This window comes from Alosa sapidissima, chromosome 8 (assembly GCF_018492685.1).
Source record: "Alosa sapidissima isolate fAloSap1 chromosome 8, fAloSap1.pri, whole genome shotgun sequence".
NCBI lineage: Eukaryota > Metazoa > Chordata > Actinopteri > Clupeiformes > Clupeidae > Alosa > Alosa sapidissima.
In genome coordinates, this window is record NC_055964.1 from 16,949,610 (window position 1) to 16,962,684 (window position 13,075).

Below are 13,075 nucleotides of genomic sequence, written 5' to 3' on the forward strand. Positions count from 1 at the left end.
GCACACACACACATACACACACACACACACACACACACACACACACACACACACACACACACACACACAGACACACACACACACACTCACATGCACACACACACAAAAAACACACACACACACACACACACAAACACAAACACACTCACATACACACACATGCCCTCCACCTTGGTCCAGGTGAGCCGTGGGCATCGACTGTGACAGTGGGCCGGGGGTAGAGTAGAGTGGAGTGGTGAAGGGGGTGGGGGGGCACAGAGCAGTACCCCTCTTCTCTCTGCTGGACCCATCAGAGGGCAGTGCCAACCCCTCTAAACCCCCCACCCAGCCTCAGCCCTGAATTATTGAACAGAACAGCGGAGACTGTCTGAAAGGTTGCAATGATCAGAGACAGAGAGAGAGGGATAGAGGGATGATGGAGAGAGAAAGAGTGAGAGAGGATGGATTATTATTCTAAAGACTCTGCTTTTATGTCATGATATTGGCTTACAATTGTGTTAAAATGCTGATATTGATCAATTGTGCTGACTGTTTTACTGCTATATTGTGATTTGAGATGTATTGTATTGGAGCAGACTGATTTAAATAGGACTGAATTGAGTTGAATTTGAATTGATTTGAACTGAGCTGAGACAGTGAGCGAGTAGTGTGGAGAGTTAATGAAAGAGTACATGTTTTGGAGAGAGAGAGAGGCGAAGTGAGAGAAGACAGCATGCGAGTGAGCCAGTGTAAGGCTGGTCCAGCAGCAGCAGTGTTTCTAGGGAGATGGACGATGGGGGATGAATAATTCCTGAGCTTGTCAGGGGAGAAGTCAGCAGATGACTTCTCTCTGGCTTTTCCAGCACGGCTGCCATGGCGCTGCCCCAACTCCCTCTCAGCAAATAGGCTACCTCCGGCAACTTTTGTAGAACGCCGCTCATGCCAATGGACTTCAGTTAATAGCGAGATGTGAGATGTGGGTAATTATATCTACATTCACTTCCAAAAGGATCCTACAGAAGGCTGTGGAGAGTTGGCTCTGAGAGCATATGCCTTTAATATGAGATCAGTAGGCATGATCCAGATTACGGCATGAATCCAACCTAATACCTGTGTTTGAGTGCTAAAATGAAGACTTCAGCCAATTCTCTCTTGGCCCTTTTTTTCCTTCTCATTGTATACGCAGCCAAAAAAAGCAGCACTGGCATTGTAAGCTAAACCAATCAAGTGCTGTTAGACTTCCATTGTGCTGGTTATTGTCACCATTCCAATGGCATGGGGTTTGTTTTGGATATAGCCTATAACTTTTGGAAAAAAAAAAATATTTCACCAAAAAAAAGGGAAAAGTCCTTGGAAAGCTAACACAAATATCACGCCTCGGGTAAGATATGGAGAGTGGCGAGGCCCTGGCACAGAAGGGATATGGGTTTGTCCAGCCGTTTTACAGCAATATGTGGGACTCACTGTTTTTAGCTACTGCTAGTATAGCAGCGCGGGCTCTGCCAGCCTTGGCCAAGCCTGCTCCACTGTGCTCCCTAGTCCCAGGAAATGTAATCCATTGTAAAGCGCCCTCTGCCAGTCCAAGTATAGGTCTGTCTCCATATGTCATTCCTCATCCAACTTTTAATACTTCAGACTGAATTAGATCTCCTACCATGTATACCGTGATTAAGAGTTACTGTTACTGTTTTATAGCCTTTACAAATGTAAAATATATAATGTGATTATTTTGGGGGAATTGAGGCAAACTAATTGTAGCTTACACCATGTCCTCCTTTCTGCAAGGCTTGCTGTTTCCTATTTCCACAGGATTAAAGATGTTGAAAATCTCATTTTCTCTGCTGGCTGTAGAGGGTGTGTGTGTGTGTGTGCATATGTGTGTGTGTGTGTGTGTGTGTGCTGCAGACTGGGAGGTAGGAGATTCAGTGGTGGCAGCATACATGTATGTCATTCCTCATCTTGCACGGCGTGTTATACATTTGTACATGTCCACATGATTAATGATGGGCGAATATGTGTACATCACAAGCAGTGCAGTATATCATCACGTGTTGTAGGGAGGACATGACTTGCTCTTGGTGTCGCTGTGTTCACATTAAGTCTAATGTCCCCCCTCTCAAGCTTCCCTCACACAAGTTCAATCTTTACAATTTATACCTACTTTGTCTCTGTCAGCTCAGATAAAGACAAATATGTGCAAAGTGATTGATTGAATGTAAATAAAAAATACAAATCCTCTTTGTTTGTTCTGTACAGGTGCCCCTGGCTTACGAAGGCAATCTCCCCAGCTGTGCCCCTGTACAATGGCATCGTTTTCCTCTTTGTTCTGGCCAACTTCAGCATGGCTACCTTCATGGACCCTGGCGTCTTTCCCAGAGGTCAGTGATTCCAGCTGTTCCATTCGTCTGTCCGTCTGTGTGAGAGTGTGTGTGAGAGAGGTAAAACACAGTGTGTGTGTGTGTGTGTGTGTGTGTGTTTCTGTCTGCATGTGGGTATGTGATCCTGTGAGACTGCCCATATGTGCATCAGTGTGTGAAATGACGTTCACACAATTGTGTGTGTGTGTGAGAGCGAGAGACTTTTGGCTCTCACCTCGATAGACATATTTGGTCCATCTCTCTTCCCCATTCTTTGTAAGCCTGCTGAATTCATATGCCGTAGACGTCGGATGACTTACACATCTGTGGCAGGGGCCCAAAGGGCTTCTGGGAAAATGAAGAGAGTGCCACTGGCTGCGCGAGAAACAACTCCCCTGATTGGATGACTCTGGGTCATTTATAGCAGCAAAGGACGAGACACACCTCTTTGTCCAAGGCTTTAATCTGTCACGGCTATAGCAGTTATTACCAGCACATGGGGTGCTCTCTGTGTGTGTGTGTGTGTGTGTGTGTGTGTGTACGTGTGTTTGTTTATAGAATGGAATATGGCCCATCAGATCCTCACAAGCAGTCCACTTGGATAATGATATGATCTCTGGGGGCTCTTCCTCCCACTGTAAACAGGTTATAATCATGGCAGCGCTTTTATGGGCTCTCTCCCTCTGAGCGCCTTTGGTCCCATCATTACCCTACAGGGCCCACTGCTCTGGCTGGACAGCACATGGAGACGGTGGTGTGGAACAGATGGAGGATTGTGCGGTGACACGCTGCACTGTTGGCAGTGAAGGAGACCTTCACTGGGGCATGTGGGTGCAGCGATTAGTGTTATCACCTCGTAAGAGGTTGAGTCGAGTTCAATTCACTAACGTTGCGAGTATTTGTAAGTTGCTTTGGATAAAAGTGTTACCTGTTACCTTAAGCTTCTGAGAGCTTGTTGCAAAATCTAATTTGGAGCCAGTTGGTGAGTGTTTGGAATTGAGTTATTGTGAAGACCTTTTTCGCCCGGGCTACTGAAACCCCCACACACACTTGTGTGCGTGAAGGTGGCAATGCAGTCATCACCATCCCTCTGATCCCCACAGCCAACGAAGATGAGGACAAGGACGACGACTTCCGGGCGCCGCTCTACAAGAACGTGGAGATCAAGGGCATCCAGGTGCGAATGAAGTGGTGCGCCACCTGCCACTTCTACCGGCCGCCACGCTGCTCTCACTGCAGCGTGTGTGACAACTGCGTGGAGGTGAGGCGAAGACACACACACACACACACACACACACCTCAATTTCACTACCACAGTAGGCCCACTGGATTTCCCACTCTTTTTAGGATCAGTGGGCTATGTGAGGCAGTAGTCAGTAGACAGTACAACAGTACAACAGTACAGTACAGTTGTGAGTACACTACTCACAACAGTAGTGGAGTTATGTGCAGTATTCTGTTACAATTCATCTCTTTCTTGATTAATATGGTCTCAACATAAACACGGGCAGCACATTGTATTACCTCGTTAGATTACGCCTTGACAAGTTTACTCCCCTGTGGACTAAATTTGCATTATGGGTTTCTCCATACTCTTTCACTCATACACCGCTTTGGCTTTTATCTTGATAATGAAAGGAACACAAAGCATTAGCCCAGATAAAATGTCTACTTAGTCATTTAGAGAACACTTTCACTCCGAGACAAAGTATAAAATGCCTGTAGCAGAAGCAACAGCGAAATGGCTTGGTGCTCAGCGGATGGGAAGATGCAAGACTTTTAATGGTTGTCACACACAGCATGTAATGTCTCGAAATACAAAGCTATAAAACCGACTAGTGCACTCATGCTTGTGGCAACACATTGTGTTATTGCCAGTAGAGGATTAGAAGGTCAGGGGGAATTATGAGTCCCTGGGTACTCAAGCATGCCACTTTGCATTGTGGGTCCATACGCACTGTGTCCAGCTGGGTGTGTCTGCGTGCAGCATGTTTTAATGTCCTCTTGATACACCCCTTACATAATGCCCATCATGAGTCTCGTATTATTACACACACAGTGTGTGTGTATATGTGAAGAGAGATATGAGTGTTCTTCAGAAGAGAAGAGAATAAGCCTCAGTTGGTCGGCTTGTGAGAACACTGCCTGTGAGGAGAGCTTTTGTGTTTTGGGGTTTGTGCCAGTCACCACCATTCACACACACACACACACTAACACTGACGATGAGCTCACTGGTGGTGCTATGGAGGAGTAGGAGAGTGTAACCTCAAGATGGAGGCCAGCTGTGAATTTACTGGAGTAGGTGGTAATCCTGGGGAAATTTTGGGGGGTTGTAACTCAGGAGGCGTATGGCAGGGAGATGACTTGCATAATGTGGGTGTAAAACATGGCCGTCTCCAGAGAGGAACAGATCGCAGTAATTCCTCATGGCAAAAGTGTGACTTCGGATAGGCACAAATTCTCACAAACTTGGCAGTTAGCACACATTTTAAAGTCAATGGTCGAGCCAAGGAATGCTTTAGCAAATCACTCAGCAAATAAAAGTGAAAAAAGCTCCGTACCTAATTCACCCCCCCCCCGCAGGACTTTGACCACCACTGCCCCTGGGTGAACAACTGCATTGGGCGGCGCAACTACCGTTACTTCTTCCTCTTCCTGCTGTCCCTGAGCACCCACATGGTGGGCGTCTTCTCCTTCGGTCTGCTCTTCGTGCTCCACCATCTGGAGCGGCTGGGCGCCCTGCACACCACTGTGACGTATCCTTTTTTTCCCCAACGTCTCTCATCGAGCGCTCGTGTGCATCAGTGGAAAACAACAGCCCTGGGTTAAGAGGAAAATATGTAATTTCAACGCAGGGTTCGTAGGAATAAGAGTGCTTGATGAGTCACGATGATTCGGCCGCTGGGTCTTGAGTGTCCTGTCGGAGAGAGCGATTTTGATTTTGGCTGTGTGGGTCTGTGTGTGTGTGTGACCGTTTGTGTGAGTGTGTGTGTGCGTGTATGACAATGTTTCTGGCTCATGTGAGAATGTATTGCTTGGGCGTGCCAGGTTGATGTGAGTTGTGAGTTTCCTTGACTCCCAGTCCCCTGCAGTCTGGTGGTCATGTGCATATCAGGGCTGTTTTTCATCCCCGTCGTCGGGCTCACCGGCTTCCATATGGTGCTTGTTGCCAGGGGTCGCACGACAAACGAGCAGGTGAGGTCGGGCTGAGAGGTTAACCGGGGTCAAAACCCACACACTTCGAAACACAGATTCACTGTCACTCTCACTCACCGAGATCCCACAGAGACACACATTTATTGAACACACACATATACAACCACACACACAAAAACGTGTGCACATAACTCTTCACACATGTACTCTTTCATATCACCTCCCTTCACACTTAAACATTTAACGACACAAATCCATATTACAGGGGATGTTCATGTGTGAGGATGTACAAACAAGAGTGCAATATTTTCTGTGTTGTTGATGTGGTGTTTGCATTCTAAACAAGCGGTCTGTTCCACAGGTGACTGGAAAGTTCCGCGGAGGAGTGAATCCATTCACCCGTGGTTGCTGTGGCAACGTGAAGTATGTTTTGTGCAGTCCCCTGGCTCCCAGGTAAGGAGAAAAGCGGACAGAGAGATAGATAGATAGAAAAAAAGAAAGAGTGACAGAAAGGGAGTCAAATGGCTGAGTGAACAGGTTGGAAAAACAGAACGCAGAGTAAAGAAATGACCAAGGTCAGAATGGAGTCGCTGTGCAAATGAGGGTTCAGACAAACAATATGCCACAGGCCCTCACAAACTGCAGCGCTGCACCAACAAGGTTTCCATGGCATCGCAGAGGTACCTAAGCCCCTCTTGCTACCGTTCATGGTTTACTCATTTCCAAGCAGACAATGAGAGATCATCGGTGGCTGCAGGAGTCTGCGGGGAGGCGTCACGTCCTGTTTTGCAGGCAGCGACCCTGGGGAAGGCAGATGGCCGCTTAGATTTAATCACTGCCTAGAACAATGGTGCTGTGGGGGAAAGTGATCAGTGCATAAGCAGGACCTCTGATATCCGCCAGCCAGGGCTCCAGCCTCATTAAGACTATTTTCAGAGAAAATGGCAGGTTGGTCTCTTTGCAGGTCAGACATGAGATGAGAGACCTCCATAGCTTCATCCATCATTTCTCTTTTAAAAAAAATATTTTCAGTAGTCTTGCATTTCAGAAAGGGTATCCCATTATCCTGTTACTGTGTAACAGTAGTGAGTGCTTGTGCCGTGTAAAATAATACTGTATCATAACACAAATGGATTCTCCTGATCTCAGAAGTGGCTTTTGACCCCTCAACAGGTACATGGTGGCTCCCAGGAAGAAGCCTGTCGTGCCTATCCAGCCACCTTTCCTGCGGCCAGACCTTTCCGACAGACAACTCACCATCAAGGTTAGCGACAATGGAATCCATAGCAGCATCCTCCGGACAAAAGTGAGCCTCACCCTTTCGTCATTCTCTCCGCACTCCTCCCTCTGTCCACTGCCCACACATTGAGGGCTAATGTCTCTCTCTTTCTTTCTTTCTCTCTCTCTCTCTCTCTCTCTCTCTCCAGTCTAAAATCAGTCTTGCTGACCTGGATGACAAAGGCATGGAGATGCAGCCACCTCTTCCCCCAAAAGCTGACCGCTATAACCATCTTAAGAACCAGCTGACATCCAGTGAGGGCAAGTATATCCAGAGACCACTCTAAAAAGCTGTTGGGTCCTTGCTTAGAGCTGAGGGGAGACAATCCAGTTTTGTCGGCAGATTTGGTGGTCCTTAATGCAAAGAGATGTTGGATGGAAATTCATACTGTCTCTGTTCCCTCCCTGTCTCTCAGATATACTCATATACTGCCATCTGGTGGTGACTTTATGGAAGCACATTCTGAAGTTCATCTATGCATAGTCTGACTTGATTGTGATAGTGAGATATATCTGTGTATTTCTTTTTCTAGAGAGTTCCTTGTCCAGTAATCCAGTGAACCCTTCTACCCCAGCCATGTACAAGTACCGGCCCTCTTTTGGTACCATGCCCAAAGTACACTACCATGCAGCTGGAGAGAAGGTCAGAATTATTGCCATGATACTCAGACGATCTATTTTTATGTTATCTGAATGCATAAAATATAGACATTAGTAATGTATTGTCTGTTAGTTAAGTCGGGCTAATTTATTGATAAATACTTTGATTGTAATTCTCAACAGTTATATGGGATCTTACAAAAAAATTATGTTGTTTGGTGATTAGGTTTAAGTATTGTTCTAGCTAATATGACTGACGATCTCTACACATAAATTATATCAATAACGACATGCAGAACTCTTAAAACAAATGTGTTGAAAATAACACAACTTGTATTGTTTTTAATACATATCTATGTCCAGATAGGCACAACACAATTTGGGTTGTTCCTAACACATTGCTTTTGTTATACTATGTACACTCTTACAACAAATGTGTTGAAAATAACACAACTTGTGTTGTTTTTTAACACATCTCTAAGTCCAGATAGGGACAACACAGTTTGTGTTGTTTCTAACATATTCGTTTTATGAGTGTGGGGATCACTTTCAGAGTGATTTTAAGAATGATCAAAAGTTGACTGCCAATCAGAATCCATCATGTGTCATTATAGTTATCATTCCTGGTGTGAAAGGCCCTTTACAGTCTAGAGTATTTTTAAATAGTAAAAATAGTTCAAATAAGATCATTTATTTTAAAACCAGTGCTATTTTCCTCATGCAATAACCATTCTATGGTGTTTGCTGACATTTCAGATTGTAATACCGGATGATTGTAACACATCTGCCATCTTGGAGGAGAGCGGGCGGAGCCACGACTATCGCTCAGAGCCCAACCTGGACCTCCCTGACTACAGCAGCACTCCGCTCCACCGCACTTTCCAGTCGTCGCCCCTGCAGCTGGACCAGTTCAGCATCAACTCTCGCTCGCTCAGCCTCAAACAGCACCGGCACGCGGCCGACAAGGCTCGGGGCCTGGGGGCCGGTAGGGTTGAGGCGGTGGGGGCCGCTGCTGCAGTGGCGGGTACGCCTTACAAGGGCGTGTATACACCGGGCACGCTGTCCAACCGCAACGGGAGCCTGTCGTATGACAGCCTGCTCAACCCCAGCTTCGCCTCTCCGCCGGCGTCGGCGGGGGAGTGCGTGGTCCACCCAGGCGTGCCTTCCATGGGCTTCCACTCACCCTACCTGCCAACGAAAATGTGCCACGTGCGGGGGCCCGAACTCCAGCGACACGCGCCTCCGCCCGTCACCGCCACCGTCACCGCCTCCTACAGCCCCGTGCGGATAGGCGGCTTCAAGGGCCGGCGCTCACCGCACCCGCAGCAGCCGCAGGAGCGCGACCCCTCGCCCGTGCGCTACGACAACCTCTCCAAAACCATCATGGCCTCCATCCAGGAGCGCAAGGAGCTGGAGGAGCGGGAGAAACTCATGCACCTGCACGGCCACCGCCAGCCGCCGTCGGCCAGCTACGCCGGCGCTGCTGCCGACTCGGGCGTGTTCGACGCCTGCAGCTACGGACTGCCGCCCAGCGCCTGCTACGCGGACGGGCCCCGGGGCCCCGGCTCGCAGGTGGGGCCCGCCAGCTACGGCGGCTCGCGGGAGAACCTAGTGGGGGGAGTCGGTGGAGGTGGGGGGGTGATGGGCTACGGGGCACGGACCCCGATACTGCGCTCGGCGGCCTCCTCTCTGGCGCGTGCCCCCAGGACTTCCTCCAGCTCGCTGCACACAGACGGCCGGACGGCCGAGCCGGCCTCCTACCGCTCGCCCGCTCACCAGCCGCACCACTCCCCCGCTCCCATCCCCCGCTCCCCCTCCTACTCCCACCAGAAGGTCTCCTTCATTAGCGCTCTGGAGAGGAGCGACTCGCCACGCATGGGCTCCCCCAGGTACGAATCCTAACACCACCACCCCACCCTCCCACCACTCACTAAGGGCTGAAGGCCAGAAAACATGCAGTCCATCCAGAATGGACGCTGCATGGCTGTAACTTTACTCAGCTGGCCGACTGCAGCGTTACAGAGACTTAGTCAGTCCTAGTCAGAGCATGTATCGGCCAGAACGAGACTGGAGCCCGTAAATCATGTGAAGCAGTCAGTCTGTCCCTGTTATAACTTATTATCATTGTCAGCAAGTAAACAAGGAAACACTCTATATAGGTTTGTCCTTAAGAAAATGTTTTGCCTTCATAGCAAACATTGTTTTGTATAGAATTTGTAATGTTTAGAAACAAAATAAACTTGCTGTGTTCAACTCTGATTGAAAACAACTGATTTTTTATTTTTATTTTGCATGTTTGTTCCATTTGTCTTTATTTGTCAATCACTCATTTCTGTAACACTGTCCATGCATCACCTTCTCATGATTTCTTTGAGATTGTCCATCCTGATGAATCCCATCTCACATTTCTCTCACTTTAGTCAGTCCATCTCATCTCTGCTTTTTTCCTTTTAACATTTTGGTCTTCATACTGCCTGCATCAAGGACCCACCTGCAATCTGATGGACTAACCTTCCCCTCATGCACGCAAGAATGATCTAACAGTCTTTCTCACAATCACCTAATCCGTTTCATCACCATTTAAATTGCAACTGAAGGATGTTGAATCTCAAAATCGCTTTAATTCCTGTTAAACATACATGTCCTTTCATCTCTTTTCTCTAATCCAGAGAGGACATGGCCCAGGTGAAAATTAATGGACAACCTATGGGTCAAATGCGAGACTGCCACCTAGGGACAACCTCCGGTACCCCGGGCACCCCTCTCAGCCCCGCCCGACACACCAGTGTGAAAAAGGTGTCGGGGGTGGGGGGCACCACCTACGAGATATCGGTTTGAGAATGACGGTCTCTCTCCCAACTACCCAGCCCAACGCCACCCACAGGAGGTAGCACTGCCAAGGCAAACACCACCACCACTACGCGTGCTAGAAGAGACATGGGTCGCGGCCTTTCCTTTTTTAACCTCATCCGAACACTGTATATTGACCTATCAGAGGCTGGCAAATCCGTTACCAATAACAAAACGACTGCCAAAGTAGACATCCTCTGACCTCTGTGGTTTGGCCCAGTGCATGTGTATGTGTGTGTGTGTAAGTGTGTGGGCACAAGTCTCAATGGTGGAAAACGTCAATAGCTGTGCTCCCTGGCTTATGTTGTGGTCTTACATGCCCTCAGCAAAAAAGAAAAAAAAAAAAAGAAAAAAGAATATGATGAAGGCACTTCTGTGTTGTTGAGAAGTTGCTTAAGTAGCGCACATACGCTAACGCTGGGTGGGCAGAGAACAGCAACGAGGCTAGTTGTAGCCTCTTCTCTTTAAAGGCTAGTACTCTGTGTCTATTTTCTCTGTCCATTCTCAGGTAATGTTATATTACCATGATGGAGAAAAATAAGGTGCTCACAGTGCCCATTTGAGTCCATTTGTTTTCTTTTTTGTACATCCCCCATTCAAATGTATATGGTAATGTTAAAGACTTTAAATGCATTTCTTCTTGCTAACATATTTGTTGCTTCTGTTATTTGTATTATTTCCAGTGTTCTAACCAAGTCCTTGAGAATCTGTTATGTTGAAGCATTACCAGTACTCATGTGCATTTAATGCATATCCATAGTTTGTAAGCTAGTCTTTTGAATGAGATTTTTGTTGTTTTCATGTTTTTTTTTTTTTGCCTAAACTATGCTTTCAAAAGAGAAACAATGTTTGTAAACTATTGCAGGTCCTCACACATTGTTTGCACTGATATACTCAGCACAAGACAGGCAGATATCTGTACCTCCTGGCATTTGCCCCAAGTTAATCTATCGAATCTATTTCCCTGGGGATTGTAGATTGGTTTTCAGACATCATACAAATTCCATGACTTGGCTGACCCAACAGGGGGTGCTAATGTGCATCCATGTCAGTATCGGTCTTAGTTCAGTGTGGCACTCAACCATGAGCAATCATAAAGACTCATTTTCTTTTTAAATTTAGTTATTTGTTGGAACAAATCTAATGCAGTGGTGGATTGCATTTATTAAAAGTTTCTGTATTTATTTTTATACCACATCAATGGAATGGATACATTTGCAATAGATATTCATATGTGATTCATGGCTACATGGCCTATTCAAGCATACAGGTCAAGCATTGCTGTTTTTTATGAGTTTGATTTTTTTTTGTATACCCAACCTTTCAATTGTTTGATACATCCTGCTTTTTTATACAGATATTCAATTAAAGCGTGAATGTTTGTATTTTGAGTGGTTTTTGTGCATAATTGAAATAATTTAAATAAATAAATAAAAAAAAGTACTCAAAAACAATATTTGGGTTATAGAAGGTATAATTGTATGTTGAAATATTTTGCAGTGTATTAAAATATAAAAAGGATAAGAAAATATGAGGCAATGTACTTAATGGGTTTGAATGTTGTTAACAAGCCTTGATTCAAGATGTGGCCTGATATGGTAACAGACCTGTCATACTTACACAGCTGTTTTTTTTTGTTTTTTTTTTTGCATACCTGACTGCCTGTATTTTACATGTACGTCTCATCAAAATGTCCCAGACAAAAATTCCCTGCCATTTCCAAAGGCTGTCTGGCACAGCATACGTACATATATTATTTCATGTATAAATTCATGGAAATTGCAGGATTTTTGTTGAAATGAAGATTTCCTTTCTGAAGAAATATAGTTTGATATCCAGGTACACTTTATTATTTTTTGTTCATCAAAAGTATCTCATTAAATATAGCTTGAACGTTGCCCTCTGTCAAGTATTTTTCTTTTCCAGATTTCATAAGGACTGATCAACAGTGAATGATGCAATCACACTAGTTTCATATTTTTTGATAGATTTTTGTGCCCATGATTGACCGCCACAAGATGTAAGAATTTCCAAGAGAACATACATTTCCTGTTCACTCTTCATGCTGTAATCAAATCAATATCAAATCAATTGGCTCGGCATTGAAGCACTGAAGACTTTTTTTGTGTCAGTTTCAGAACTGGGATATTCCTAAAATATTTACCAGGGGCGCCCTCTGGCTGGCGTGTTTGGAGAGGGGTGGGGGGGTCCTTCTAGATCGTGATCCTTAAATGAGAAAAAGAGAATGTGAATGTTAGTCCACAAACCAATACACCATGGTCTGGAATGTAGGCTACGCCTCGCACATTTTTTGTCTTGCGTAACGTAAGGCCAAACGGTTCACAAGTGTCCAAACCATAGACTGCATAAATAACTTAAGGTCTAACCCCGAATGAATACTGAATCACCAGTAACATAACAGCCTAAAGATTATGTGGAACATTTACGGAATTAATGAAGCATAAATTAACTTTTTTGACAACACAACATAGCCTATGAGGCATGCCACAAACAGTGTAAAATAATTCCAATATAAAACGTCAAAGTAGCCTAGCTAATTTTATACAAAGTTGGTGCAGCACTTAGAAACATCCTAGGCTATCCTACTGCCTGTTAAGGTTGTTTTGCTGTTGTAGGCCTAACTTCTCTCATCGCCCTATCTCCAAATACCATATGTCAAATATCAGCAGGTAATTCACCCAAATATTTTCGCCTAATGTTTACCTTACCACCTCATAATATCGATGTGATTTTCTTCACGGGGTTTTCTGCTAACAGGTCAGCCTACTTTTCGCTGAAGTGACAGTTGGTGTGTCGTGAATACGCTTGGCTCAGCCTCCGCCGTTCTGTTGTGC

At 45.7% G+C, this 13,075-nt stretch overlaps 1 protein-coding gene and 1 long non-coding RNA gene across 4 annotated transcripts in view; one reads left to right on the plus strand and one right to left on the minus strand.

Moving 5' to 3' along the window:
- Window positions 1-12,117, plus strand: part of zdhhc8b (zinc finger DHHC-type palmitoyltransferase 8b) — a 51,284-nt gene extending 39,167 nt beyond the window's left edge. Inside the window, exons 2-11 of one of the 3 annotated variants that reach the window (XM_042102042.1) lie at window positions 2,236-2,357; window positions 3,440-3,597; window positions 4,920-5,092; window positions 5,429-5,531; window positions 5,854-5,945; window positions 6,666-6,798; window positions 6,920-7,031; window positions 7,304-7,413; window positions 8,127-9,259; window positions 10,040-12,117. In XM_042102042.1, coding sequence (XP_041957976.1) covers window positions 2,236-2,357; window positions 3,440-3,597; window positions 4,920-5,092; window positions 5,429-5,531; window positions 5,854-5,945; window positions 6,666-6,798; window positions 6,920-7,031; window positions 7,304-7,413; window positions 8,127-9,259; window positions 10,040-10,208 — 2,305 coding nt within the window. In that variant the 3' untranslated portion in view covers window positions 10,209-12,117. Of the gene's footprint in view, window positions 1-2,235; window positions 2,358-3,439; window positions 3,598-4,919; window positions 5,093-5,428; window positions 5,532-5,853; window positions 5,946-6,665; window positions 6,799-6,919; window positions 7,032-7,303; window positions 7,414-8,126; window positions 9,260-9,854 lie in introns of all 3 variants that reach the window. The other 2 variants (XM_042102043.1, XM_042102044.1) reach the window with 2 other exon arrangements.
- A 40-nt stretch (window positions 12,118-12,157) lies between these two features.
- On the minus strand, window positions 12,158-13,057 carry LOC121715964. Its single transcript, XR_006033720.1, has 3 exons — window positions 12,950-13,057; window positions 12,385-12,446; window positions 12,158-12,285 (listed from the first exon to the last, which is right to left on the minus strand). It is a non-coding gene; the product is annotated as an uncharacterized LOC121715964 (long non-coding RNA).
- Window positions 13,058-13,075: the final 18 nt, after the last annotated feature.